This window comes from Corticium candelabrum, chromosome 4 (assembly GCF_963422355.1).
Source record: "Corticium candelabrum chromosome 4, ooCorCand1.1, whole genome shotgun sequence".
Lineage (NCBI taxonomy): Eukaryota > Metazoa > Porifera > Homoscleromorpha > Homosclerophorida > Plakinidae > Corticium > Corticium candelabrum.
The window spans coordinates 401,273-428,125 of record NC_085088.1 but is presented as its reverse complement, the minus strand read 5'-3'; the positions used below and the strand labels follow the sequence as shown (position 1 = coordinate 428,125).

General features: G+C 40.5%; 8 protein-coding genes across 8 annotated transcripts; 6 read left to right on the top strand and 2 right to left on the bottom strand.

The window, feature by feature from the left end:
• The first annotated feature begins 17 nt into the window (after positions 1-17).
• Positions 18-8,499, top strand: LOC134178367 (phosphatidylinositol-3-phosphatase SAC1-like). The gene is made up of 19 exons (XM_062645238.1): positions 18-54; positions 111-202; positions 264-341; positions 938-1,065; positions 1,122-1,271; positions 1,728-1,787; positions 1,846-1,879; positions 1,959-2,039; positions 2,106-2,212; positions 4,114-4,269; positions 4,327-4,406; positions 4,571-4,669; positions 4,836-4,919; positions 5,271-5,325; positions 5,394-5,463; positions 7,633-7,705; positions 7,886-7,979; positions 8,036-8,192; positions 8,357-8,499. The coding sequence occupies exons 1-19, from the start codon at positions 29-31 to the stop codon at positions 8,497-8,499; spliced, it is 1,767 nt and encodes a 588-aa protein (XP_062501222.1). The 5' UTR covers positions 18-28.
• A 25-nt stretch (positions 8,500-8,524) lies between these two features.
• Positions 8,525-10,191, bottom strand: LOC134178368 (proteasome subunit beta type-5-like). Its single transcript, XM_062645240.1, has 5 exons — positions 10,010-10,191; positions 9,800-9,947; positions 9,166-9,407; positions 8,750-8,954; positions 8,525-8,685 (listed from the first exon to the last, which is right to left on the bottom strand). The coding sequence occupies exons 1-5, from the start codon at positions 10,163-10,165 to the stop codon at positions 8,588-8,590; spliced, it is 849 nt and encodes a 282-aa protein (XP_062501224.1). The 5' UTR covers positions 10,166-10,191; the 3' UTR covers positions 8,525-8,587.
• Positions 10,192-10,230: 39 nt separating this feature from the next.
• On the top strand, positions 10,231-12,635 carry LOC134177937 (nudC domain-containing protein 1-like). Its single transcript, XM_062644714.1, has 2 exons — positions 10,231-10,500; positions 10,805-12,635. Exons 1-2 carry the CDS (start codon positions 10,237-10,239, stop codon positions 12,422-12,424), a joined length of 1,884 nt encoding a protein of 627 aa, XP_062500698.1. The 5' UTR covers positions 10,231-10,236; the 3' UTR covers positions 12,425-12,635.
• Positions 12,636-12,651: 16 nt separating this feature from the next.
• LOC134178867 (craniofacial development protein 1-like) lies at positions 12,652-14,244 on the top strand. The gene is made up of 6 exons (XM_062645775.1): positions 12,652-12,756; positions 12,809-12,899; positions 12,957-13,212; positions 13,331-13,422; positions 13,735-13,926; positions 14,006-14,244. The coding sequence occupies exons 1-6, from the start codon at positions 12,711-12,713 to the stop codon at positions 14,100-14,102; spliced, it is 774 nt and encodes a 257-aa protein (XP_062501759.1). The 5' UTR covers positions 12,652-12,710; the 3' UTR covers positions 14,103-14,244.
• A 1,981-nt stretch (positions 14,245-16,225) lies between these two features.
• On the bottom strand, positions 16,226-18,731 carry LOC134178130 (cas scaffolding protein family member 4-like). The gene is made up of 2 exons (XM_062644927.1): positions 18,460-18,731; positions 16,226-18,165 (listed from the first exon to the last, which is right to left on the bottom strand). Exons 1-2 carry the CDS (start codon positions 18,469-18,471, stop codon positions 16,393-16,395), a joined length of 1,785 nt encoding a protein of 594 aa, XP_062500911.1. The 5' UTR covers positions 18,472-18,731; the 3' UTR covers positions 16,226-16,392.
• A 37-nt stretch (positions 18,732-18,768) lies between these two features.
• Positions 18,769-19,634, top strand: LOC134178133 (transmembrane protein 170A-like). Its single transcript, XM_062644929.1, has 3 exons — positions 18,769-18,890; positions 18,956-19,126; positions 19,192-19,634. The coding sequence occupies exons 1-3, from the start codon at positions 18,851-18,853 to the stop codon at positions 19,320-19,322; spliced, it is 342 nt and encodes a 113-aa protein (XP_062500913.1). The 5' UTR covers positions 18,769-18,850; the 3' UTR covers positions 19,323-19,634.
• Positions 19,635-21,313: 1,679 nt separating this feature from the next.
• LOC134178132 (DNA replication complex GINS protein PSF3-like) lies at positions 21,314-24,237 on the top strand. Its single transcript, XM_062644928.1, has 3 exons — positions 21,314-21,469; positions 23,192-23,663; positions 23,843-24,237. The coding sequence occupies exons 2-3, from the start codon at positions 23,265-23,267 to the stop codon at positions 24,071-24,073; spliced, it is 630 nt and encodes a 209-aa protein (XP_062500912.1). The 5' UTR covers positions 21,314-21,469; positions 23,192-23,264; the 3' UTR covers positions 24,074-24,237.
• A 394-nt stretch (positions 24,238-24,631) lies between these two features.
• LOC134178135 (beta-1-syntrophin-like) lies at positions 24,632-26,798 on the top strand. Its single transcript, XM_062644934.1, has 5 exons — positions 24,632-25,424; positions 25,633-25,824; positions 25,889-26,061; positions 26,338-26,537; positions 26,595-26,798. Exons 1-5 carry the CDS (start codon positions 24,715-24,717, stop codon positions 26,685-26,687), a joined length of 1,368 nt encoding a protein of 455 aa, XP_062500918.1. The 5' UTR covers positions 24,632-24,714; the 3' UTR covers positions 26,688-26,798.
• Positions 26,799-26,853: the final 55 nt, after the last annotated feature.

Below are 26,853 nucleotides of genomic sequence, written 5' to 3'. Positions count from 1 at the left end.
CGTATATACATCCGGGATATGTTATGTCATGAGCGTTCACGATTCCCTGAGATTGTAAGGTTTGGTGTGAGTTGCTGTTTAAATTTTTGATGTTCAGTTGTGTGCTACAGATGTACGACATCAGAAATCTTCTACGTCGTTCCATCAGACGGCAGCGGAGTCTTGGAAATCGATAGGGCATCCGGGCAATTGCGTGTCGTCCGTGAGTGTGCATGTGTGACGTTGCAATAATTTTACTGACAAACTGCCTGATCTTCGTGCAGGGAATGCCAATGCCGTCCCACCCTCAGCCACAATCAGACAAATTTATGGCATAATAGGAATTATCAGACTCATTGCTGGTATGCGTAGGCGTGGCATAGTTTATGTTCTAATTAATTAATTAATCAATGTTTATACGTGAGAGAGAAAAATTTATTGTTGTTGGAGATAAAACCATACTCACTCATGGTTTCAAATGAAATAACGAAATGCAGTCACATCTAAAATAAAATATAAAATAAAATAAAAATTAGTTTAAAATTAAATATATTGAAAGTCATTTAGATAAATTTATTAAATTATTAATTAATTTAGCCTCTTGTTTTATTGCTTTTTTGTTTGTGTGTCTGCAATATAAAATGGTTAAAACGACTCTCTTAACTTGCCTAGGAAGCATTTCACATCACTTGCAGGTATAACTTCCGCACATGGTGGAGTCGTGTAAGCATGTAGTAAAGCAAGGGACCCATTAACATGAGCAATTGCTTTCGTATGAAAGTTTGCTGAGCTCTAGCAGTTGCACGTGTTGTTAGTTAATTAAATGATTGTTTGTGTAACCTTCACTATTGAAGTTGGCCTAGTGTGATTTGCTTCTTATTTTTGTACATTAATTATATGAATTACTAAATTGAAATTATAATAATTTATTTTGGTTGTATGGTTGTGTGTTAATTAGGTCCTTATTTGGTTGTTATCACTGGAAGAGAGAAGGTTGGGACAATAGAGCAGCACGATGTGTGGAGAGTGACATCAACTGACGTCATTGCATTTGCTAGGTCTGTGAGACATTTATCAGAAATTCAGGTGAATGAGGAAATTGGATGTGATTAAAATAGATTAATGTTTGTGTGTGTTGTTAGGATCGTCATAATAGGACGTATGTGAATATGGTGCAGACGGTGTTTCAAACGTTTGGGTTTTACTACTCGGCTACTTATGATGTGACACACACGCTGCAACGATTGGAGAATACAACACCGGAGTTTAAGCTTATGCATCTTAATGAAAGAGTGAGAGTCGTGAGCAGCTGGTCACAACATGCACATGCATGCAGGCAGACAGACAGATGGACAGACAGACAGAAAGACAGACAGGTAGACAGACAGACAGACAGAAGGATGGACAGATGGACAGACAGACAGACAGACGGACAGAGACAGACAGAAAAACAGACAAATAAATTGTTATATTTGAACTCTTACTCTACCAATAACAATCGCTAACTTTACGTATGCATAACAATAACAGTCAATGAACAAAACAGACAGATAGACAGACAGACAGACAGACACAGACAGACACACACAAACAGACAGACAGATGGACAGACAGACAGATAGACAGACAGATATACAAACAGACAGATAGACATTGCCACACACACACACACACACACACACACACACACACACACACACACACACACACACACACACACACACACAAAACCCTATTTTCTGTTTTAGGCTGACCAGCGGTTTGTATGGAACAGACATTTGCTCCAAGATTTAGCAGCTCAACCGGAGGTTCTAATCAGCAACTAATAAGTCTAATTTGAGGTTCACACTTTTTTTGCTTTTTTAGCTTCATCAGTTTACTTTGCCCATCATGCATGGCTGTATCCTGTTGTGTTGTGTACAGTATGTTGTGTTTCCTATGGGTCGTGTTGTTATTTCTTGATCAATTTGGGACTGCAGTTGTTTCAATCAATCGTAGCGTGGTTAATCAGAAAGAATTTCAGTTTATCCTCATTTCTCGTAGGAGCTGCTACAGAGCAGGTTAGTATTAACTTCTATGTGAAATTTATGTGAAAGATTATGGTATGTGTGTGTATGTATCCACAGGTGTAAGGTATTACATGAGAGGTGTGGACTCTGATGGGCATGCAGCTAACTCAGTAGAAACAGAGCAGATTGTTGTTTATCAGGATGCAAGGACATCATTTGTGCAGGTACAGATATGTGTACTGAAGTACAGACAGACAGACAGACAGACAGACAATTTATTCTCATACAGATTCTACTTGTACACATATGCTAGGATTTTTTAAAATACAAATCAGTCCTTGCAAACAACAAAGTCATTAACTAATGGACTTGACCTTGAATGTTAAAATCAAATAATCTATCTAAATCACCATGATTAGGTGACGGTTTTGAAAGTTTTCTAAGGATAACTTTGGCATTGCATCTTTGCAGAATTGTAGAAAATCTTTTTCTCCTATACGACATGAACATGGAAGCCTTAAATTTGGCTTCTGTATTTGCTGACTGTTGTGACAAATGCTGCAAAAATTCTCTGCCTTTGTGCCCCACCTCTCAAAATGTTCTATCACAAGAGGAATACATCTTGATACATATCCTCCTGGAACAAGCTCTTCAGACAAACAGACAGATTGTTTTATTTGAACGCTTACTCTACCAATAACAAGCGCTAACTTTATGCAAAACAACAACAGTCAATGGACAAAATGTTGAATGTCTCTATCATATGTACAGTAAAGTCATCGAAGTTGCACTTAGACAACTTTGACAACTTCTTAAAAATCACATGAGAGTTGCAAGACTGTACAACTACAGACAGTTGCTTCCTCCATCTATCTTGAAAGTCTGCTTCATTGTTTCTTTCATGTTCGTCTTTCGACTTCTTGAACAGACAGAAAGACAGACAGACAGACAGATAGATAACTCGTCTTCTATATGATGATACAAGCAGGCTACGATTCCTACAAGGGAAAGGTGCTGGGGCTTGGGTTAATGTGATTCCTTCCTCTTCAAGGCTTGCACTTTCACACTGCGATTTTTGTTTGGCAACTTTGATGAGGCTTGGTTGCAACGTGCCCTTTCATACCAGTCAGTGTAATTGTGGAAAAGATCTGGATGAAGACAGTTATGATCTGGTAACATGCAAAACAGGAGGAGGCCCCGTATTTACACATAATTCAATTGTATCCATATGGTCTGACTGTTTGAAGCAACTCCATCTACATCACACAAGGGAACCACAACATTGCTATCTGAATTCAGACAGCAGACCAGATATAGTGGTTTTTATGCTGAGATAGGTTTAGAAATCGATTTGGATAGATCTATGGCGCATCCTTGGTGTCCAGATATCATCTCTAGGGCAGCCAAAGAAGATGGTGCTGCTGCATCAAACGAGAGAGGAAGAAACAGGAGAAATGAGAGAAGAAATTTTACCAGGTGGTTGTTACCCCAAGTTAGTTTCACTAGTTCTTGAGCTCTTTGGTCGGTGGGGTACAGACGCTGAAGATTTTTGAACAAACTGGCACTTCAATCCAGAGATACAAGTGGAAAGAAGAATGGGGCAGAGTTCAAGGCGTCAGTTACTCTGCAGAAGTCTAATTCAAGTAATTAGAGAGAAAATCAAGCAGCTCAGACATCATTTTAGCAACAATAGTTTGGAACTTTTTTCAATAGCTATTGTTTAATTAGTTGTTGTATTGAGGGGCCACTAGCTGGGTCCCATAGACTCGTAGTTTTGTGTTTAGCTTTCTTTTAGTGTTAGTGATGTTGTACTATTTTGATGATGTATTCAATAGAGAACTAAGACTGACAGACAGACAGACAGATTGTTATATTTGAACTCTTATTCTACCAATAACAATCGCTAACTTTACGTATGCATATCAACAACAGTCAATGAACAAAATGTTGAACGTCTTTATCATACACAGACAGGCAGGCAGACAGACAGGGAGACAGACAGGCATATAAACAGACAGAGTATGGACAGACAGATACATAGATAGACAGACACTGACAGTGAGCAGCATGCAGGCAAGAGAAAGAAAGTCTGAGGTGTACTTGTATGATCAATATGCATGTGTAGACTCGTGGTTCAATTCCTGTTCATTGGAGCCAAAGGCCAAACCTTTCTTACAAGCCTCATCCAAAGATCGGCAAACTCTCCACTCCAACTGTTGGATGTCAGAGACACTTTGACTCTCAAATCGCTCTTTATGGCAGGCAGATTGCAGTCAACTTGGTTTGTGAAATGATTTACTGTGTGGCAAAGTTGTTTGTGATGTATTGGTGTTGGTAGATAAATCAAAAAGGTGTGGAGAAACCAGTTGGTGATGAGTTTAGACGTCAAGTTGACGCAATGGACAATTTAATGGTCACGTGAGTGGAGAATATGAACTACACACACATGCGCATGCATGCATGCGCACGCACACACACACACACACACACACACACACACACACACACACACACACACACACACACGACATCATTACATGTCTAATGGTATTGACTATATTGCTTGAACATTTTGCTTACAGATATCATGCTTTCGATTTTCATCACGAGTGTAAACACATGCAGTGGCATCGTCTTTCAATTCTTCTTGGACAGTTAGCAGATGAACGAAAGAAACAGAAGTGAGGATCACACTCAGTCAGACAGCCAGCCAGTAATTTTATATGAATTGGTTTGCGACACGTGTACTTGAGCTAGTGTATGCTGTTTACTCAGAATAGAGATGGATTTGATCGTTTGAAATAGACTGAAGCTACTGTACATACTTACAACATTTTTGCTTGTTAGATATTTTCTTGTTGATCAGAAAGGCGATGCTATTTATCTCCAAGACGGAATCCTCAGAACAAACTGCATGGATAGCTTGGATAGGTAAGTCTTTGGGATACATTGTGGAGCAACTTTTAGGCAAGTCAGATCTGCATGTGACAAAGTAAGATGACCATCACAACTTGGTCATACATGACCTGGGTTTGTCTACAAGTTGATCTCAATGGTTGGTAAGTTGTATAGCCAGTTGTGGCTGCATAACTATAACATAAAAGGCACTCGTCAAGAGATCAATAAATGGATCATTGCAGCTGATAATAGTACCTGAATGCAGACATCAATAGACATGTGAAAGTTTAATTTTATTTTTCTTGTCAATTATCAGATGAGGATGCAGTTGTAAAATTAATTAATTCATTGTGCTGATATTTATTTTGTTGGTTTTTCGGTTAGGACTAATGTTGTTCAAGGGATCTTTGCAAAGGCAAGTCTTCAGGAGCAGTTGGAGGTTGAACAGTGTTGTTAATGGATGTGTGTTGTGTTATTTGGTGTGTTGAATGAGAGCCAACTGTGTAGTGGTTTGGAATTTTGTCAGTTGGAGAGCAGGTAGAGCAACATCGTGGCTTTGAATTTCTCTACAAGAATGGTACAGACGGATGTGTGTGATGATTTCTGTGATTGTGGCAGACAGTTTGTGCATGCTAGTTGTGTTTGATTGAGCAAGTGTTGTGTTAGAATATAGTATATTGGCAGACAGACAGACAGACAGACAGACAGATAATTTATTCTCATACAGATTCTACTTGTACATGTGCTAGCATTTTTAAAATACAAATCAGTTCTTTGCAAACAACAAAGTCATTAACTAATGGACTTGACTTTGAATGTCAAAATCAAATAATCTATCTAAATCACCATGATTACGTGACAGTTTTGAAAGTTTTCTAAGGATAACTTTGGCATTGCATCTTTGCAGAATTGTAGAAAATCTTTTTCTCCAATACGACATGATTATGGAAACATTAAAATTGGCTTCTGGATTTGCTGACTGTTGTGACAAATGCTGCAAAAAATACTCTGCCTTTGTTCCCCACTCCCAAAATGTTCTATCACAAGAGGAACACATCTTGATACATATCCTCCTGGAACAAGCTCTTCTGAATATTTTTCACTTTTGTTTCTTTTCTTGTTGCAATAGCATGACCATTTTCCTTGCTAGTTCTCCTAATAATGTCCTGACTCCATGGATGAGCCAGGGACACATCAAGATTCGAATTCTGTCCAGTATTTGGATCAAACATTGTACTGTCTGGACGGTCTTCAGTATTGATGTATTGATGTCTTGGTTCTGTTTGATTGGGAAGGTGAAAGTCAGACAGGCACTCACTCCACCCATTTAAGACTGAATTGTGAGACCACACAGGTCCACCCCATATTTACAGGCTAAAAGATGGTATCCGTATTCATCCAAATCATGACCACAATCACACGTTTTAATCCAAATGGTGAAAGGTAGAGCCACTCCCAACCTCAGGTAAGATGCTAAAGAAAATTTGTTTGTTTTAAAAGCATACTTAGCAGAAGTGGGGATGACATCCAGCCATGCACCAGCCCCTCGTCCTTACAGGAATCTCAATCGTGCTGCATTTCTATCAGACTGTGCTTGTATAATAATATCAGTAGTACTATCACTTGCAATCTTTGTGGATAATCGATGCTGTAATTTCTTTGGATATGAGATAAAGTCATCAAGAGACTGTTGTTCTCCATCTTCGTGGTTTGACTTGGGCATTGGTGGTAAATCCTGATAGGAAGAGGCCACAGTGGAGCCAGTTGACCCTGGCAGTAATTTACTGTATTGAAGATAGTTGACTAAATCGAAAAATGATGAAAACCTCTTAGGTAAGTCTTTCATGGCTTGACACCATGAAGATAAGAAAGCTGCTGGTGAAATTTGACTTATCTGTGTCAATCCAAAACCAGCAAATTTGATCTTTAAAGTTGCTTGTTTCCAATTGATATCATCCAGATGATTGTAACCTATAATGCTTTCAAACGATGATCTAGTCATAGTATCATGTATGTTTGCTGCTGCTTGCAAATCAACAGGAAATATTTGTCTTGCTAGGTAATTCAGTTGAGGAACATGACAGTGACATAAAATCAACATTGAGCTTTGACTGTCATTCAACTTGACAAGTTCAGAACAAAGGTGATCACCAGATTTGGCTATATTAATGCATCGAGATTGTATGAAGTCTGAATTCCCTATAGGAGTACCCAAAATGATAGTTCCATTGTATGCAACAGAACAGAAGTTGGAAAATTGCAACACTCACCAGATGGGTAATACAGTTCACACTTTCTGTCACAAATTTCTAACCCAACTTTCAACAAAGAAGATTTGAGATCTTCAAGAACTGATTTAAGGTTTTCAGTTGGCCCAACCACATACACATCATACCAATATGCAAGTATAGTGACTTCATCATATCGAGTTGATACTTCACATAGAACAGGGTGGATAGTGACAGAAAACAGAGCCAGACCCAAAGAGTCACCTTGATGAACCCCTTCACTTGATAGACAGACAGACAGACAGACAGACTGGCAGGCATGTCTACAAGACAGGTGGGCATGATTAAAGGTTGAGGATCACAAACAGAGCATCAAACTTTAGAATAATCAGTGATTAGACATGTCATGTCTAAAGTATATTGAAACAGCAGTTACATGCGATCAGATTCTTTGTACTGTATTCATATCTGTGACTGCCAGAAAGGTTGATCAGTTCTAATTAATTAATGCTTTGTAGTGTGGGCAGACAATGGAGATGCACTGGCCATGCAATACACAGGAACTGGTGCACTGAAGAGTGACTTCACAAGGCAAGTTAGCAACTTCATATTACAAATTGAACTTGCAAATATTGAAACGATTATTACATAGAAAAGGAGGGAAGGGTTGGGAGGGAAAAGGCAGTACAAAACACTTACTGCATATTTAACGAATTTTGTATTTGGACTATTTTCAGTAATTGTTTGACACTTACTGTCGTTTGTTATCAGGACGGGGAAGAGAAGTATAACTGGCAGTTTACAAGATGGCTACAAGTCAACTGTTCGATATTTCCAGAATAATTTCACCGACGGTTTTAGACAGGCAAGTATGCAAATCTGCTACCTTGTAGGGTTACTTTGATATTTATGAATAATTAGGACGCAATTGATTTGGTGCTTGGCAACTATGTTGTGGATCCTAATGAAGGTATCCATTCTCCTCTCAATGAAAGACAAGGATGGAAATTGGCTGTCGTCCCTCTTGTCTTGCTCTTTGGATTCTCAATGCTCATTATCAGTCTACTTATTCCTGCAAGTAAGAGAATATACAGACTGATGAATGGATGGATGGGCAGACAGACAGACAGACAGACAAATGACAGGCAGATGGACAGACAAGAGACAGACAGAGTCTGATTTTTGACCTTGTTGATCATGTCTATCATATCTCTCAACTGCAAACTCTCGTTTCTCTTGCAGCTGAATGGATATGGCAGCTTATCTATGTTCTATTCTGGGGTGTTGCTGTGTTCATCACAATGCGAGTAGCTGTATACTACGGGTACGAACTAGTTGACTCCCCGAGACTTGTACAAACTGCAGACCAAGGTAAAAATTCATGACTAGTCATGGATGTATGACATGAAATGCTAGTATGTTTGACACTCTGATTTACTACATGTGTATTATTACATCAACAAAAAATTGTGTTCAAGAACTAGATTTCTTCTCTTCCTGGTATTTGTAATGCAGTTCTGTGACGTCAGTCTGAGATATCTTCTCCCATCCAGTCTCTTTCATGTGATACACTGCAACACACAAATCATGTCAACAATAGACATTAATTACAAGGTTGATTATATCCTGACTCACAATTGACCACGCCCCCACTGTATGCATCTCTGTGTGTGGCATGGTAAATGGCTCTTATACCAAGTTGATATGCCTCGTCATCCTTTAACTCCCAGCGATAACAAGAGTCCAACACTCCATATGCATATGTTGAACCCGATCCGACAGAGAAGATGTGGTGAGTCAGTCGTGTACCATCGCTATCAACATAATACAGACCGGGGCCCTGAAGCAAATATACATACTCAGCATAAATATCTATCGTGTCTGATTTGCTGTTTAATAGTATAGCAAGCAAACGAGTAACTAAACTCTGATGGACAAATATGGACAAACAAACAGACAGACATGTAAGTGTAACTTCTCGTCACACACACACACACACACACACACACACACACACACACACACACACATTTCCCACACAATGCACTCACCTTCTTGTCCCATCCAATAATCATCGACCCAACAGACAGCCCCATGCCTTTGTAGTGGTAAAGCATATTACACAGCAACTTCGACGCTGCAGCAACAGAAATCCTCTCCTTGTTTCTCAACTCATACAGTCTGCACTGAACCGCCAAAGATCTCTCCCAAAACGAGCAGTCGGCTGCACCACCAGCCATTGTACCAAGCAAATAAGGATTAATTTCAATAACTTTCTTGACAGTTTGAGATGCTAAACACAAACAATCCATGAAAATCTGCCTTAACTCAAATGGACGAGGCAGTAAATGTTTAATTTTGTTCTGGTTATGTTACAGTAGCAAGTTGCTTTAATACTGTGGCAATAAAACGTCATACCCTTACAACCTGGCACCTGATGATCTACTTACTAGAATCTCATCATATCAAGATCAAAAGCCTGCTGGCATGTCTCTGTGACAAAACTAACTCTGTCCAAGTGCTTCACTTTGTGGCAATTCACGTTCAAAATATGCAAAAATTAAGTACGGTATTAGGGCTTTAATTACGTAGAGTACGTACCAACATCATAAACGAAGTGGGAAATTGTTGCTAGCCTAACGCGCGCTACGTGATAAGTAAATACTCCTCTATTGACATACAGACCTATCCATGATCCAGCGGTAGCTCTAGAATCGACAGCAACTATGACTCCGTTTTGAAACTTGAATGCCAAAGTTGTCGTTCCGTGATTAAACCGAAATTTCACGTCACTCTTTCCTCCTTCACCGAAAGTCTTCAAGAATTCCGCGGGCTGCAGATAGGTAAGACTTACTTCAACAGAGCTTGGTATGAATAGCCTATCTAGTGGCTCACCTCACTAACAGGAGGAAGAAGAAATGACATGCTCGGCCCAAGGGGCCCCACGTCTACTGACTCCACTTCTTCTCCTACATGCCTCTGTCTCTTCCAGTTAAAGCAACTTTCAACGGACATACGCTGGTAGTTCTTCGCTAGACTCGCCGCAGCCATCTTATGCACTGTCACTTGATGCACGTGATCATAAGCTATCGCATGGTAACGCGCGTTATCATAAAGCTGCCATGGCGTTTCGTCCGAACAGGGATTTGCTGGAGCCAAATTTCGAGGGTTACAAACTTGCCAAAGACAGAAAATTTGATCTACACGAACTGAAGCTGGATAGAAATGTTGACGTCGTTCGTTTGAGTGAAAATCAATTTTCTTTCTTGCACGTGCGAGCCTTTGGTCTTCACAACCATTTGTTTGCTGATCCATGGAATCCAGGAACGGCATACTTCGTTGATAACTCGCATAGAATTCTTTGCTGCGAACACAAAGATTCACAGGCAAGTCATTGGTCGTGACTGGTTTGGAAATGCAAGGCTATTTAATATTGTTTGTTCGTGTGTGTGTGTGTGTGTGTGTGTGTGTGTGTGTGTGTGTGTGTGCTTGTGTGTGTGTGTGTGTGTGTGTGTGTGTGTGTGTGTGTGTGCGTGCGTGCGTGCATGTGTGTGTGTGTGTATGTGTGTGTGTGTGTGTGTGTGTGTGTGTGTGTGTGTGTGTGTGTGCACGCGCTTGCTTGCATGTAATGACTTTGATCAGGAGCATGTATAAAGAGAGTTAGCTTTGATGTTGTGTGCTTTTCCGTAGATTCCGTTTGCTGTAAAAGTGGTTGGCCAAGTTTCCGAACTCAACTGCAGTGAGAGTCAATTCAATGTGTCAGTGTCATTTCCATCAAAAGAGTTGGCAGTAGTGTCTGATGGCTGTGGAGGATTGTGCCTCTTTTCACGGGAAGCTGCTTATTGGTGTGTCTTGTGGACACAACAAGTTGCAGACGTTCCGTTCTTAGTAGGAGCATCTGGTGCGCATGCTGATGGAAGGACTGTGGATTGTTTGTTGATGAGTTTGGTCGAAGGAGAGAGTGGAGAAACACGAAGTATTACTCAAAGTCAAATTAGTTGGATTGGTATTGAGATGTTAGATGATAGTAGATGTGACTTCATCAGACGATGCAGCTTCAGCACTACAAGCTGGCCTGAAATGTTGACATTTGATTGCGACTGTTCTGCTGTCTTTATTCTCTGCAATAGCTCAGTAACTGTTTTGCAATCAAAGCATAAAACCATTGAATGCCAACATGAATCAAAATCATTGTCTCAAGAGGATGACATGTCAGTGTTGTTTGAGAGAGTGCAGTTCGTTCACAGTGCTGAAGATAGTTTAAGTACTGAGAAATTGAGGTCTGAGTCCAAAGCAACCAAAGAACGAGAAATTGGTGATGAAAAGTCAGATGAGAAGCAATGCTGGTGGTCTCAGACTGATGAAGATGTGATTGTATCATTCAGCCTTCCTTCAGATGCTACAAAGAAGGACATTGTCTGCCACATTAACATTAATTGTTTAGAGTTCAGTTTATCTAATGGAGAATGTCTTATAAATGGTCAACTGTTTGGTGACGTATATCCAGATGGCAGTTGTTGGACAATGCAACAGAGTCGAGCAGAAGTGAGTTTAGAGAAAAAGGAAAGAGGTCGATTTTGGCCATCTTTATTAGCATACAAGGGAGTACGTCAAGCAAAGGAAGACACAATGACTGAAGGTGATAGCCAGGAGTGGCCAGTCAGTAGTGGTGCTGTTGGAAACAAAGAGTTCACTGATGAAGAAATTCAAGCAATACATAAAAGATTAGAAAAATATACGTCTGATAAACTAGATGATCCTGGCAATGACATCAATGTGGGCCAAAGACTTAATGAAATGATGGAGGAATGTGACATTCCTCTAGATGACACTGCTGCTATCTACAGATTCAACAGTAAAGGTGTGTTTACTCACAGATCCAGTTTGGGTGGGCATCAATGGTTGTTCAATGTTCACATCAAACACGATCATCCTCAAGCAGTGTGTCTTCGACACGATGTGGATGGCCTTTTATGGCAACTTGGAGGGAATAATACTTCTACTTCTAAAGACAAATGTACTGTCAACCATGTTGCTACTTTTCATGCTCTCGGTTATGTGCAGGCATCCAAACAGCAGAAGAAATTCACCAGTTGTTCAAATGACTTGAGTTTTGCTGTTATCTGTGATTGTATGCGCTATGTTTACATTTACCTCCAACCGGATGCTGTGGCATCAAGTAGAAATAGTGGGAAATCTGCTAATCAGTTAGTTGTCACATTACCTCATGGTGACATTCTAGGTATGGCTGCATTTCCAGGATTAGTTTATGTTTTGACTAGTGATGCAATGTTTAGTGTGAAGATTTAGGGACAGTTAGCAACAACACAATTTGAATGTTAGCTAGCTAATTAGTGTGGTAAGGATGGAATTGCACTTCCTAGTTGTCTAGTCACCTTATTGATGAGGCTTAGGAAGTTTGGAGCCAGGATTACAGTGTTTGGCTAATTGTGTGTAGTGTTTGTTGTAGGGTTTATTGTGAGTACATAGAAATTTGGCGCCTTGTAAGCGTTGTGATTAACTGTTTGCATACTAGCGTTGACTCGCAAATCATAACCGGAAGTTTCAAGTTGACACGTGATAACCACGTGCTGATATGTCGTCAACTTCTGATGATAGTGATGACGACTACGTACCTGTTGGTGAGTTTTATTGGTCGTTTCCATGTTTACAGCTAACTTGAGGTCTTCTCAGGAGAAGGAAGCGATGATGACGTCGACGAAGAGTCTCCAACAGGTTTACCTTATCAGCGCATGCGTGGAAGAAACGGCAGGAAAACTAAGAGGTTTTAATTAATTAAATAATTTATAATTAGGATTGCAGTTTCTAACAAATCGTATAGTGGTCGAAATCGAGGGCGGAGGACTGATTCAGAGGAGGAAGGTGAAGATGAAGTAATTGACACAGCGGGGAGTGTTTCTACGTCTGTAAGAGAAGAACAGCATGAAGAAGAGAAGAAGAAAAAAGCTGATGACTTATGGTCAGCTTTCAAAAAAGATGTCAACGTTCCAGTCAAATCAGATCTAAAAGTAACGTCTGTTGCCATGGTAACAAAGACGAGACCCAATCAGAGTCAAGGAAAACCAAACTTACAAACGGTATGTGATGATGTCTGTCCGTCCGTCTGTCTGTCTGTCTGTCTGTTTGTCCGTCCGTCCATCTGTCTGTTTCCATTTGTTTGTGTGCATGCCTGTTTTAGAGTTATGTATGTTACAGAAAGATAAAACAAGTCAAATATTTGGTGATGCGTCTGCACATTCTGTGAAACCATCTACCAAGACATACACCTTTGCTGGAGAAGATATTCAGTATGATTTGTGTTTTGCATGAAATGTTTACACACACAGAGACAGACACACACACATGCACGCACGCGCACGTGCACACACACACACACATACACCAGACACCAGACACTGAACACATGCACAAATGTTTTGAATTTATGATTTGTGGATGGTTGAACTGTGCACATAAAAGTCTTACTAATCTGTGGACTGGACGTATTAAGTACCTTTGTTATGCAGTAATTATGAATCAGTCATCAAACTTTGGATATTTGTCGCACAGTGTACCCTAATTGTATGATTTGTGTAGATAACTGTGTTATATACATTCAGGGTGAAGGAGAATCTTGATGAGAAACAACCTGTTGGTCCATCGAAGAGAGAAGGCTCATCTCTCTCTAATCTTGTTTGTCAGTTGGGAAAGAAACCAAAATTAAGCACATTACAGAAATCGAAAATGGATTGGGACAGTTTCAAAACAACAGAGGGAATAGCTGAAGACTTGCAGCAGCACAACAAGGACGGGTAAGTTTTACCCTTTCCAAATTCTTACCACACATTGAGAATGTTTTGTAACCAATAACTCCGATTGGCTAATGCATAGGTATTTAGCAAAGCAAGACTTCCTTGCACGTGCTGACTGGAGACAGTTTGAACAAGAACGAGGCATTCGTTTGAAGTCAGCGAAGAAACTCTCATGACATTTTCTTGCATTTCTGCTAATCGCTTGTTTTTCTCTAATGTCTTTATGTTTGCTTAGCATGACTTGGTCTTAGTTTCTGTCAGCTTTCTTACATATTGTAAGGTTGGTATCTTAGTATTTGATGAATGTGTATTGCACATCTCATGGTGCGTGCTTCCTTCTCATTCATAAATACAGTAACAGCAACAGAAATGAAAGTAATTATAATTTGATAGCTTTTTTATGGTAGTCTTTTACGTTTTAGTGCTGAGTGCGAATGAACTACAGAAATGCTATTTCTATTGCTTTGTAAATAGTTATGTGTGGTCCATCAGACAATGTTGGAACTTAGAGCAGCTGCATTAATAAATTATGTAAGTTGATTAGGAACAATTGAATTTAGGGTTTGGCTTCTGTTTCGTTTTCTTTTCTTACTGGTTCACACAACCAGCGTTTTGTGACTTGTATCTCTCGATTGCTTCACTGTGAAGATATCTGTATAGTATCACCTGTGATACGAATTATTTAATCCCTTTGTGTGCTGTGTTGTCTAGTTGTATAGACAGTCAGACCTCCTTATTCCAACACCCAATAATCTGACACCCTCACTTTCTGATGAAGGTATAGTACACCTGACCAATTTACATGGTCACTGTATTTTTTACTGATAATCCGACAGTCACCCAGCAGGACAACAGTGGTCTGAATAATAACAAGGTTGACCTTATTTCTTGTGTTTGTGATTTCTTTAATTAATGCATTACCCAGGTAATTGCGTGTGACCTAATGTACAAAACGTGCACTACAGATGACAGTTGACTGTAATTCTAAATTTTAGTTCAGAGATGACTGTAGGTGTGGAAAAAATTTTTAGTATGATATCTATGGCTCAGACTACTTTATGACTTGCCAGCTTTGGTTGTGCAAGTACACTGTACAGATGCTGTATTGCCAGGTTTTTGTTTGAACAAGCGGGTATGTCTGGCACTTGATTGCAACATGAGTAAGATAAATGCACATTTATGACTCTCTTAGAGGTAGACTTATGTGGCTTGTTGACAAATCAGATTTATTGAGTATTGGATGTGTCTTGGTACTGCCATATTAGTCTTCATTACGCTAGCCTACTGGCTTGCTATAGTATAATAACTACTGTACAGACAATAGCGCAAACAATACTTGGGTGTACCTGACTCACTTTGAAGGAGCCATTTATTGGGTTATGAGGCTAACGCTATTTGTGGCATGCGTAGCTGGTAGGTTGGGTTGAAATGTATTGATGCCACTTTTTCATTTCCAGTTCCAAAACTGGAAGGGTTTGCATTAGTTTGCTACCGTTTGATTTGTAGAACTGTTGGAATGGGTTTCAGTAGTTTGACCTTTTAACTTTTGGAACTGCTAGTGTAGTGTGTTCTGTATTCCAGTTCCAGTTCTAGATCTTTAGCTAATAAGAGCCCAGGCAAAAGGCTACAAAGATTTCAAGAATAATGCCAGCTAAAACAGCAGAAGCATGCAAGGTCGACTGGTCCACAAACGCAGCTGAAGTACGTATATATTCATATTCATTCTGACATTTTGCACGTGAGTTGAAACAAATTAGGAAGTTATTTTACTCTAATTCACCTGGAACCTACTGAAACCTACCCGAGTTGAGTTCCTCTATCAAATACTATTAGTGTGGAATTAGCTGAAGAAAAGGAGACGGATAATGAGATCAGATCCATATTGCATACTTTTGTGAACAGAATGCACCCAGTTTCATTCTTGCTGGCAGTCACTGTATCTGTGGACTCGAGATGAATACCTTAGATACTGTACATACTGTATTAGAAGTTGTGGTAAGAAGACCAAGATGCCGTGGGAACAGACATAACTATGGTAGTGACTAAGTCAGATGCTACTGGTGTTGAAAAGCATAATATAATGTTGCTCTGGATACTTAATTAATTAAGTATTCAATTACTGATTATCTGGTGCAACCAGTCTTGCTGTCTACAAGGATCTCTGGTGTTTGGTCTAGTTGTGTAACAATAACAATTCCGGAACGCCAAATGCAAACCAAGAGACAGTGTATCTCTGTTATCAATTTCAATAATAGTCTTGTGTAGGACCATCCTGTTATATTGTCAAGTACTATTAGTATTTGCCCACCATGATATATATTGGTCAAACAGAACTTAACTATTATTAATTACAATTAAACATCACCTGGAACTGTCAGTAAGTATGCCAGAGCAATTACTAGTAAGAATCTACAAGCAATCAAAATTAAAAACATTTCAACACAACCGTGAATAAAGTCAGTCCTGCTAAAATTCTGATCCTTCCTTCACCGAATCAACGAGTGCTCTTGCTGCATCAGGGACGAGTTGCACGCTATCTAACATTCTCTTGACTGCATCTTCTGAGGGATGGTTAGTTGCAGCCTTCTTGGTGTCTTCAACGACTTGTTTGATGACATCTGATAGTTTGTTACTGCAATTGACTACATGATTTCGTAGAGCAACATGTACTATCTTCTGAAACAATGCATCAGCCACATAGACAAACTTGTAGGATGAAATGATAATAAGTTTGGCTCTTGGTACAAACTTCCTTGGCTCCTCTTTGGCGCATCCACAGAGAGACTCAACAGCTAGCTTCAACTCAGGAAACATGGTCTGCATATGAACAGAATAGTAACTTAAAAGAGCCTTCTCAGACTGATTTAATTGCCCTTCTTTGATGTCGACAGTGACCAGTGCCTTCTTCTTGACTGGTGTCTGTCTTGCAGGAGGCAGAGGAGGTGGCTCTTCATCACTGACATCCACTTCATCAATAGCTGAGCCTGGACTCTTCCGCATGAATGATCTCTTCCCGGGTGGAGGACTGTGTCCAGGAGACGTCTGCATGTCAATAGTAGTCGAGTTTCTTTTCGATGATAGAGAAAGGTCTGAGATGCTTTCCATGCTAACACTAGGAGATGTCGATGAGTCGAGACCGGATTGTAGAAATGAAAGGGCACCTGTCCCAGACGTGTTAAGAATTTCTGCAGATCCACGAAAAGATGATCTTGGAGTAAGACCATAGTCGGGTGTCTCGGTGCCATCCGACTGTTGTTGAAAGAGTAAAGTACTATTACCCCTCACACAACCAATGAAGTCTCTTAAATGTTGTGGGAGACTCATGCAGGCAGAGACCAAGCTCTGAAGATGCTCTTGTAAGTCAGGAATCTTTGCTCGACTGCTGTTGAGACCCTTTACCACTTGTCTCACATTCACTTTTGCCTCATCTAGAGGTCGTCCAAGATTTTCCAGTTTACGATGTAGATTAGGGTCAGTTGCCTTCTCAGCATTTACTGCCAGATCAGCACAAAAGTGAGTAAGCTCTCCCAGTGCATCAACAAGCTCCTCACTGATTGGTAGAATACTGGCAACTTTCTCTTTTAATGTCTCTGCCTTCAACCAATGTTTCATCACAAAACCATTGAGTTTCTTAACACTCGGTTCGATTCGATGTTGAATTTGCACAAGGGTTTTCAATGCAGCTGCAGCTGTGACCATCAACTCTTTTGGCTCATACTCCTCATCACCACTAAACTCGGGCTCATCATAAGGAGGATCGACATCTTCATCAGTGTCCAGGATTGCCGGCAACGAATGTCTTTGGCTGGGTGGTACATCATACACTTCGGGTTGATCGATACTGCTGTAGGTAGGAGAGAGTCGACGTTCTGGTGAACTTGTCTGAAAACCACCTCCAGTTGGTTTAAAGCTGTGTGGCAAAGTAGCAGAGATCTGGCCATTTGTTCGAGGATTATTCTTAGCCGGAGTGTCATAAATCTCTGTTGGAGACCAAGTGGCTTGAGCCTGTTTTTGCTGCTGTACTCGAGCTGCAGAAATCAACTGTTGTTGCTGTTCTTGCGGTAATACAGCAAAGTAATTTCCTGGTGCCATCGCGGTGCGGCCGCGCAAGCTGCAGAGCCACCATCCCTCTAACCCTTGATAATCCTTCTCCAGAACCGTGACAATGTCGCCACGACGGAAACTCAGTTCATCACCAGCGATGTCATCTCCCACATTGTCAAACAACGCTTGAGCGAGCTTCATAACAAAACAAAAACAAAATAAGCCGCGGGAAAGCGACAACGACACAAAGAGATAAGAGAACTACGTAGCATGCAGTGTCGCATGCGTTCGTGACAATGAGGGACATGCAAGTGGACGGACATGCAAGTGGACGGAATTTTATGAAAACGAACGTAATAGCGTTGGCGTACGACAGATTGAATGACGGAAAGGGCAAGTCCAAGACAGAATGACGCGACGGACAGTCAGCCGTCGGTCAAAACAACGCGGAGAGAATGGCCTATTGACACTTTTTCACAATTTCACTACCTCAAATGCCATCACTTTCTTCCTCGATACAAACTCTTTCACAACACTTGGACAGTATCTAACGTCTTCTTTCCTTGTATAAATTGCCGCTTGTCTAGAGAACTGGTCTAGATCGACTGCTCTCTTTCACTCCAAGAACTGAAGTCTTACCAGAACAGATTCTTAGAACCCGCACGTCATATGACTGAACGAAGGGACTGTGAGGTTGCAGCTATAAATGCTCCGGACGTACTGCGATCGAAATGCGGCGTGAGGTCTACCCACAACCGTCAATTCCGTCACGCCTACACAGGATTCTGGAGTGTCATTCCCGGAAAGGGCGTGGTGGTTTCTCTGTCGGACCCGGATGACCTCGGTTTGAACAAGAAAGCGAGGGAGACATGAATGTCTGATGGCGTCTCCGCTCTTTCCAACCGACAATGAGTTTAAAGGTTATAGACGCATATTTTAGTAGGTTCAATATACCTGCTCTAATTGCGCATATCGTATGTTGTAGATTGGTGGCTCGCCATTTTCCTGTGGGCTTTCGGCTCTTCCCTCATCGTCCACTTTATCGCCGGTATTGTCGCAAGCTACCAAATGAGAGGCAAACCGTTTGCTTTCTATATTCCTATTTTATTCGTGTTGTATGGAGCTCTGACGATCACGTTGTCGTCATCGATTTCTTGTAAGTGATCGACATCGACCGATGGTACGTAATGTCGTCATCGTGACTGATGTTTTGCGTGTCAGCTGTTGTCATCGTGAGCGTTTACAAAACATCACTCTTTTCGTTGTCGCGAACGGAAATGGTTGTGTGGGGAATCGGGCAAACAGCTGGAGTCATTCTAACGTCACTATTTCATTTTTATCCTACGCTTTGACGTTACTCAAGTGTCTAGTGATAGGGGAAAGTGATGATGCTCGTCTAACTAGCTGCTACAAATCCAACCCCTCAAGCAAGATGACATCATGGTACTAAAGATGTCACTTGTGTAATCCTCTGACAGCTTATGAAGATGTGTTATACTGATGTCACTATACTGTTTGAGCTGTGAGCTCCATAGTGTTTTGCAGGGATTAGTGTGCAACTGCGCTACTGGTCACTGTCTTGTTTTTTTGTTGTTGTTGAGAACGTACAGTACTCATGATGTGTGAGATTGATGCTTGATTCTAATAACTAGGCTGTGGCTTCATTTGTCTCAACCAGGTAATCCAATGACCTTGACCAAGTTTTCCAACCTCCATCAACTAATTGGCAAGAATGAAGCAATTAAACTTTAAAGGATACTAACTAGTGAGGTTTTTGGGCTTTTCAGGGAAGCTTACCAACTAATTTCCTATGTGTAATACATGTCTATGTACATGGGAGACTTATGGTCAATGTACACTACTCGACACTACACGTCTCTATCTATTTTGTAGCATGTTGTTTCTTTATTTCTCTTTATTGTTAACATACTGTTTTTAGATTGATGTCAGTTTTCTTTATTATTAAAAGCATTGTGGAGGAAGCACTAATCCTGATGTTCTTAATTACTTAAATTAATTAGCCTCCATTACTTGTAACCATTTGTTTTCATTTCCATTTTCAGAGGAAGGAATAGGATAATTATAGTTGTGGCAGCTAGTTTGGTCAAAGGGATGATCCTTAAAAGCATAAATTAATTATAATTATCACGCCTTGCAGTTTAAGGAAGAACAGGTTTTTGCTTGACCTTGATCATGTGTGTGGGTGATAATGAAGATATAAGAAGACAGTGGTTTCTATGTGCAGCAATTATTATGGGAATAATTTGAAATTTTGGAGCTTCACAAAGAAATAGCTTTGTCAGGTAAAGCAGCAGCAAAATGGCTGCATGGGAGAATTATCTGATGGATTGATAGAGTGTTAAAGAATATGATGAACTAGAACATTTTGGGCATGAAATGACTGACAAGTAATGGGCATTGTTAGTTAGGTCTCGATGGCTCTAGCATACTTGTCTGTTCATTATTTATTGTCAGGCAAATTTTCAAAGTGCAAGATTTTGGTTTTATTATGTCAAGTCTTTTAGAACATGAAATTGCCAGTTACATCCTTGCACTTATTTCTCCTCGACATCTACTTTGTCACAGTTGCAGTGTCTGTGGAGCGACTCGCAAGTCGGGGGCATAAAAGGACATCAGAATACATGAATTTCTTCATGCTTCACCAAGAGTGTGTTGTCTCTCTTTTTTATCACGAGACTGTGACATCACCACTTTCAGCATAGGCATAATACTCCTTTTAGGCAACAGAAAGCACTTATACACATCTATAGTTCTCACAAACACTGTCACACTGGAGTACAAAAGTTCAAATATTTTTTCTTCCAAAATTTTGTCACAGTTGTTGATCGTCAAGTTGGGGGTAATTTCCTCCTCTGTCCCCCAGCGGCATAGGAACCTAGATTTGGTTGAGGGGCACACATTTGCCTAGGGAACGTGGCTTAGCAGACAAGGCTAAATTTGATATTAATTCGTATATGTGCATGCTACACAGCAAAAACAGTAAACCAACATTAACATTAACAGTATAGTGTTAGTTCAGTATGTCATGTCAATGCTCTAAGTTTCTGCGTCTGTCATCCTTAAATATTAGCCGGTCACTCGACATGCAGGTACATGGCTAAAGTTGAATACATCTTGGCCAAATTCAAACTTAACCAAAATAGTGGAGGGCACGTGCCCCTTCAGGCCCCCTGCTTCCTAGCTATGCCTATCCCCCCAGCTCCGCCGCCATGCCACTGCTGAGTTTGTAGCTGAACTCAGCTTTGGCTGCTTGGAATGCATTCAACTGGGCTCTTGCATCCTATTCCAGAATTGGGAGAGACAATCATTATATATTAGGTCATCTATTTCAGGAAGACTTGTCTAACCTCTTTCATAAAGCCTAACTTTAGGGGCACGGTCTTTCAAACTGTTGCAGTCTCGTGTAAACCGTCAATTACGTACTTATTGTGCATAAGGGTGCATTCGATTTGGTTTTTCTAGAAGAGACTAAGCTAAGGTAAGCTGCATTGTGTCTTGTGATGAGTTAGATCGTGTCCTTTTGTCAGACTAGACGTGTTGGTGTGCTGTGATTTATTGCTAGTCTGTAGCTCTAGAGAAAGTGAAAGTGAATAATTCGGACTAGAAGTATTTGTACACATATATCACTTCACTACAGCTAGCCAGCCGAGTGCTCTATAGTTACCTGTACATTGAATGCCGCAAACGGCACAAGTCTTGTAGTCTCCTCGGTTGGAAAGCTTGGGATCTGCTGATTATCGAACAAGTTTCTCTCACTGTTGATTTGAAGTCTCTGAATTAACAAGAACTGGCCATCATAATTATGTCATCGAGGAAACAAGACAATAACTCTTGCTAGGTCTACTAATTAACTACGTCTAAAACATTATTCCAAGAAAATTTGTTTACCTTTGATGCCTTATGACGTTTTTCATGCGTACTGCGTAGTTTCTTGGCTTTCAGTGGACAACAAAACAGGAACATGTTGCATCAGACGTACGACGTTGGCCAATAGTGACCGGCAATTGCCATATAAGGAGCCTGTATGGTAGAACAATATGCGGTTTGACGAGTCTAGAGTCAGGAGATGAACCATGTCCTGTGGTTGGCGTGCACCACTTGGATGTCACTTTCCTACGGAAACCACAAGACACCCGCTTGTAGATTCTCGCACGTGTGTGTGATGTTCACTGATTGCAACATGTTCCCATTTGATTGAAAATCGAATGTTGTCTCTTGTTTGTCCGGATCCCTTCGTCTATTGCATAATAAATGTGATTTCATGCTAAAAAATTACAAACTCTCTAATATTTGTCCCGTTTTGTGTAGACGGCAGCTGTTTGTGTGGGCGTGTCAGTGTAGAGGACGCTCTTTACAAGTCTTTCTCCATTGTCAATTGATCTGTTATTGTGAATTGTGTACATGTAGACTGTACACAACAAGGAAAAAACCTGATAGACATACTAAATGAGTGTGTCTAATTGCCGATCGTAGCGATAGCGAGGCCGGGTCGCACAACAGAAAGGGACGTGGTCCTATATGGCTCTAGCTCTTGGTCAGATCTAAAGATCTGTACACACGAACCTCAAATTTCTCCTCCCCACGACTACGTTTCATTATAAGACCTACTTCAAAAAATCGTTTCCGTGTCCGACTACAGATCAGCATAGGAAAGATTCGTGCAAGTGACCATTGTAGCTATGTACTTGACAACCAAGAACACCTTCAGGAGTTGAGTGCCACCTACAGTCAACTATTCACACGTCCCGTACTACAGTATGATCGATCCTTTACTACACTGTGCTGTATCTACTGTAACACTGTTGACACTCAATGTTTGCGCTGATATCAATTTCTATGTCAGTAAATACCATAGCACTGTCGTTACAGCGGAACCGAGTGAATACTTTACATTTCAATAATTATTGTTTTGATGACGATCGCGAAACGACAACTACCTGCCAGGTCTTACGTAATCTAATTATATATATATAATTATATATATATATATATATATATATATATATATATAGCTAGATATATAGATAGATAGATAGTTTGCATGACATTATGTTCAATCTTTCCACGACAGGATTTCAACAAACACGTACAGTCTAGCTAGGACCCAGCGTTTCAAACGGAGGCGCCTAACGGATACCGTACAACTAGTCTAGTTATCCGGGTAACAGTCACGTGATAAGGTGTGTTTGTGCTATATTAGTCTGGGACTAGAGTCTGGTCTGGGATAGAGAACAGGGAAGATATTGACCGAATTCTTTTGTTATTCTGTGTCGATGTCTGGAGTTGTTGGGACTTCTCGTTCTGGACATACTGAAAGTAACTTCTTTGACATTGACGACATTTTAGCGTCAGAGCAGCGTGTGCCTTGCAAATTCGAGCAGAAAGTTGTTGGTCTTGGTTTCATTGATCAAACATCGGATGAAGATGACATACAAGAAGGAACGAAACTGGAGTTGCCTCTGTGGTTGGCTGCAGCTCTAAGAGGCAGGAGGAGAGCTATTGTGAATGTCGATTTGCCCAAGCAGTACAGAGAGGCGTACAGAGACGTTTTGACTGCTGATGCAAATGTGGTGGACTTACATAAATTGGGACCTTATTATTATGCTTGTGGAACAAAATTGTTGCCGTTTGATCATCCTGAAAAAGGAGCAGTCTCCAAATCGTTGCTGGAGGTTTGTTGGTTTACCTGTTTATTTATTATATATTACTCTAGAGATGGGGCTACTTGATCTTAGGGGAATGGGGAGATGGATGAAGGGGTTCCTACTTATTCAAGCAAGCAGATCCATAAATTGTTTGTTATTGAAATGATAGAGATGTAATCTTTATTAATTATGTTTACGTGCTTTAGGCATTTTTGAATCGTTTTCGACGCATTATGGACACTGCACAAAACGCATTTCATGAGGATGCTACCGAACTCACTGAAAAACTCGACGATGTAGAGAAGATGCTCTTTGTTGTGGGTCAGGTTGGTGTACAGCAGTTCTCTCAGTGGGAAAGAATGGACAGCAGAAAATTAGAAACTGCTTCAACGATAGTTAACCACAGAAAGAGAAAACGAAGTCAATTAGACATTTAGGGTAATCCATGTTATATCGATCTTTAGTTTGAGTCTATGCATTAGTATTATGTGTAATTTCTAATACAACTTATCACTTATCAAATGCTAAGCAAACTATTGTTTCAATTTTAATATGTGCCGTTGATACGGAAAGAGTTGCTTGAGCAAAAAGACAAGCGAAAGAGTACGGTAATGCATGGTAATGCAATCAGTAATCTCAGTCTCAAAATTCTTCCAGAGAGCAAGTGCATGTAACCAACAGCCATGCTCTTATTGTCTGTGGATTATGAATTATGTCACAAAACTACATAGGATTTTACATTTGTTTACATGAAGGTAATGGTGCTCACATTTAGGGTTTACAAGCCAGCAAACATTTAATTAATTAAACTTCATGTGGGATATTCATCACTACTGTATTTTAGATTTTATTGACATTTGTCTCTTGTGCGTACGTTCTACTGTCTAGTTGTAATGCAGGACAAAAGTTCAAGGACTCGCCAACACACTCGAATTAAATTTTGTTTCTGATAGTGTTGGAACTCCGAGGTAGGAATCTGAGCAAGTGCGCTAACATGGCAGCCATAAATAAATCGGCCGTTCTAGAACTTCGTCGCAATGATTCTTGGAAGAAGGTTGTGACAACACTGGATGGCGAGATGCTGCAGTTAACCGACCTGTCAAGCGTCAGTCCTGACGACGTAGCAAGAGGCACAGCCGGACTGGCCAATGAGCATCATGCTAGCACAAATACAGCACACAGACTAGAAGGAAAGGTGCGTAGAGTGCGTATGAACAAAGAAGGATCACTAGAAGGGCTGGGTATTAGCGTGAAAGGCGGAGCTGAAGCTAATCTTCCCATCATCATCGCAAAAATCTTTCCCGGACTTGCTGCTGACCGCTGCAACAAGGTCTACGTGGGCGACGAGATTTTGTCTGTTAACGGACGCTATTTGGAGGGTTGCAGTCACGACGAGGCGGTGCAGTGTCTCAAAATGTGTGGAGACGACGTGACGTTGAGTGTGCGTTACGTGAAGGATACGGGAAATCTGTTCCGTCAGGCCGCGGGAATTAACAGTCCAACTGGTGATGTGGACATTGGAGGAAATCTTTATGCTAAGGAGCCTCCTAGGGTTCATTCTCCGGATTCTATTGTAACAATTCCTTTGAAATATTGCTACATTGCGAGGGGCGTGACCACATCTGCTGATGCTGGACGGGTTATTGATGTGTGTTGGCCTGATGGTAAACTGGCATGCACGTTGAGATGCTCATCGCCTAAACACGCAGATGACTGGATTGCTGCTTTACTGAAGAATGCAGCTCATCAGCTTTACTATGCTATGGATGAAGCAAATGAATACTTTAGGTGAGAAGCTCACTGAAGAGTTTTAGTTCTATGGGAGGTTTGATAAGGTTTCTCTCATGGTTCTGATTTCTCTATTGTTTATCTGTCTGTCAAGTTTCTGTTGTTCTTATTGAGCAATTGAGATGATTTCTATGTATAAAATTATTGGGATATAAAGTTGGTGAATTTTGTTTTAAATTAAAATTTAGCTTACGTGTTGACTTTTTAGCTCTCATGGCACACATACTGAGGTTCGACTGATGGGATGGCTAACTGAACGACCATCACCTCCTCAATCTACCTGGAGTCTCGTCTTTCTGGCTCTCACTGATCATAATGTTTTCATGTTTAAAGGAAGAGCTCCTACCAAAGATACAGATTGGGATGCACCCACACATTTGATTTCATTAGTGTCAACAAGGTAACAGCTAGTACTACATTGTTTATAAAAAGTTTGGATTATTATTGAGTACATGCTAATTTAGGGTTGTACGTCGTGCTGTTAATGAACTGTTGTTTGATACTCGGACTGGAAGTCGTACTGGTATAGAAACTCACTCATTCAGGGCAGAAACAGATGGAGAAGTGAGTCGATGGATGAGGGCTCTGTCCCAGGGCTCACATAATGCTGCGGCACTAGTGAAAGAAGTAGATTGCAGTAAGTCGATCAAGAATTATGTATTTCATGTAATGCTTCTTTAAAATATGTTAGATTCTACCTTCAGTGAAGTCTTGTGCAGTGTTCTGTCAGATATCCTAGTTGTTCCCCTATATTGTTAGCCTTTATATTAGTTGCATGTACATGTAATGTATGTAATGCCACTCTTCCATTTCCACATCAAACGAGGTGCACTTAAGTGTGGGTTGCTAAAGCAAATGTTGTATTAGTTCCTTATTGTATTAAATGAAATGTGAATCCACTGTCCATGTGTAGACTGTACGTGGAAGGGACATGGTTGCGTGTTGAATCTCCACTGGGAAGATGGCTTCACATTGTATGATGCGAGTCGTCACAGGTCAAACAACAGAGACCTTCTAAGACTTTGGTATTTCCCATTTGAAAGACTGAAAGCATCAGTTGATGACAACAAATATTGTCTTTCACTTGATTTTGGTGGCAATGAAGGAAGACAGGTAAAGCGTACCATAATCGATTCAACAAAACATAATTATGGCTTCTCTTAATTGCAGGATCTCTATTTTGAGCATTCGCCCAAATACATTGTTTTCATTCTACACACTTTCTTGTCCGCTAAAACTGCTCGACTTGGATTGTACACATGATGTCAATCCCATTATGTCCATGTACACTTCAGTACATGTACCATAGTCACAGAAATGACTGTTGTTGAACTGCGCTGAAATCAGTGCTGTCGTGTGTATGCCCTGCTCAGCCTTCAATTTTATCCGAGAGAATGCATGCTGATCATATTCACTGAAAGAAATATGG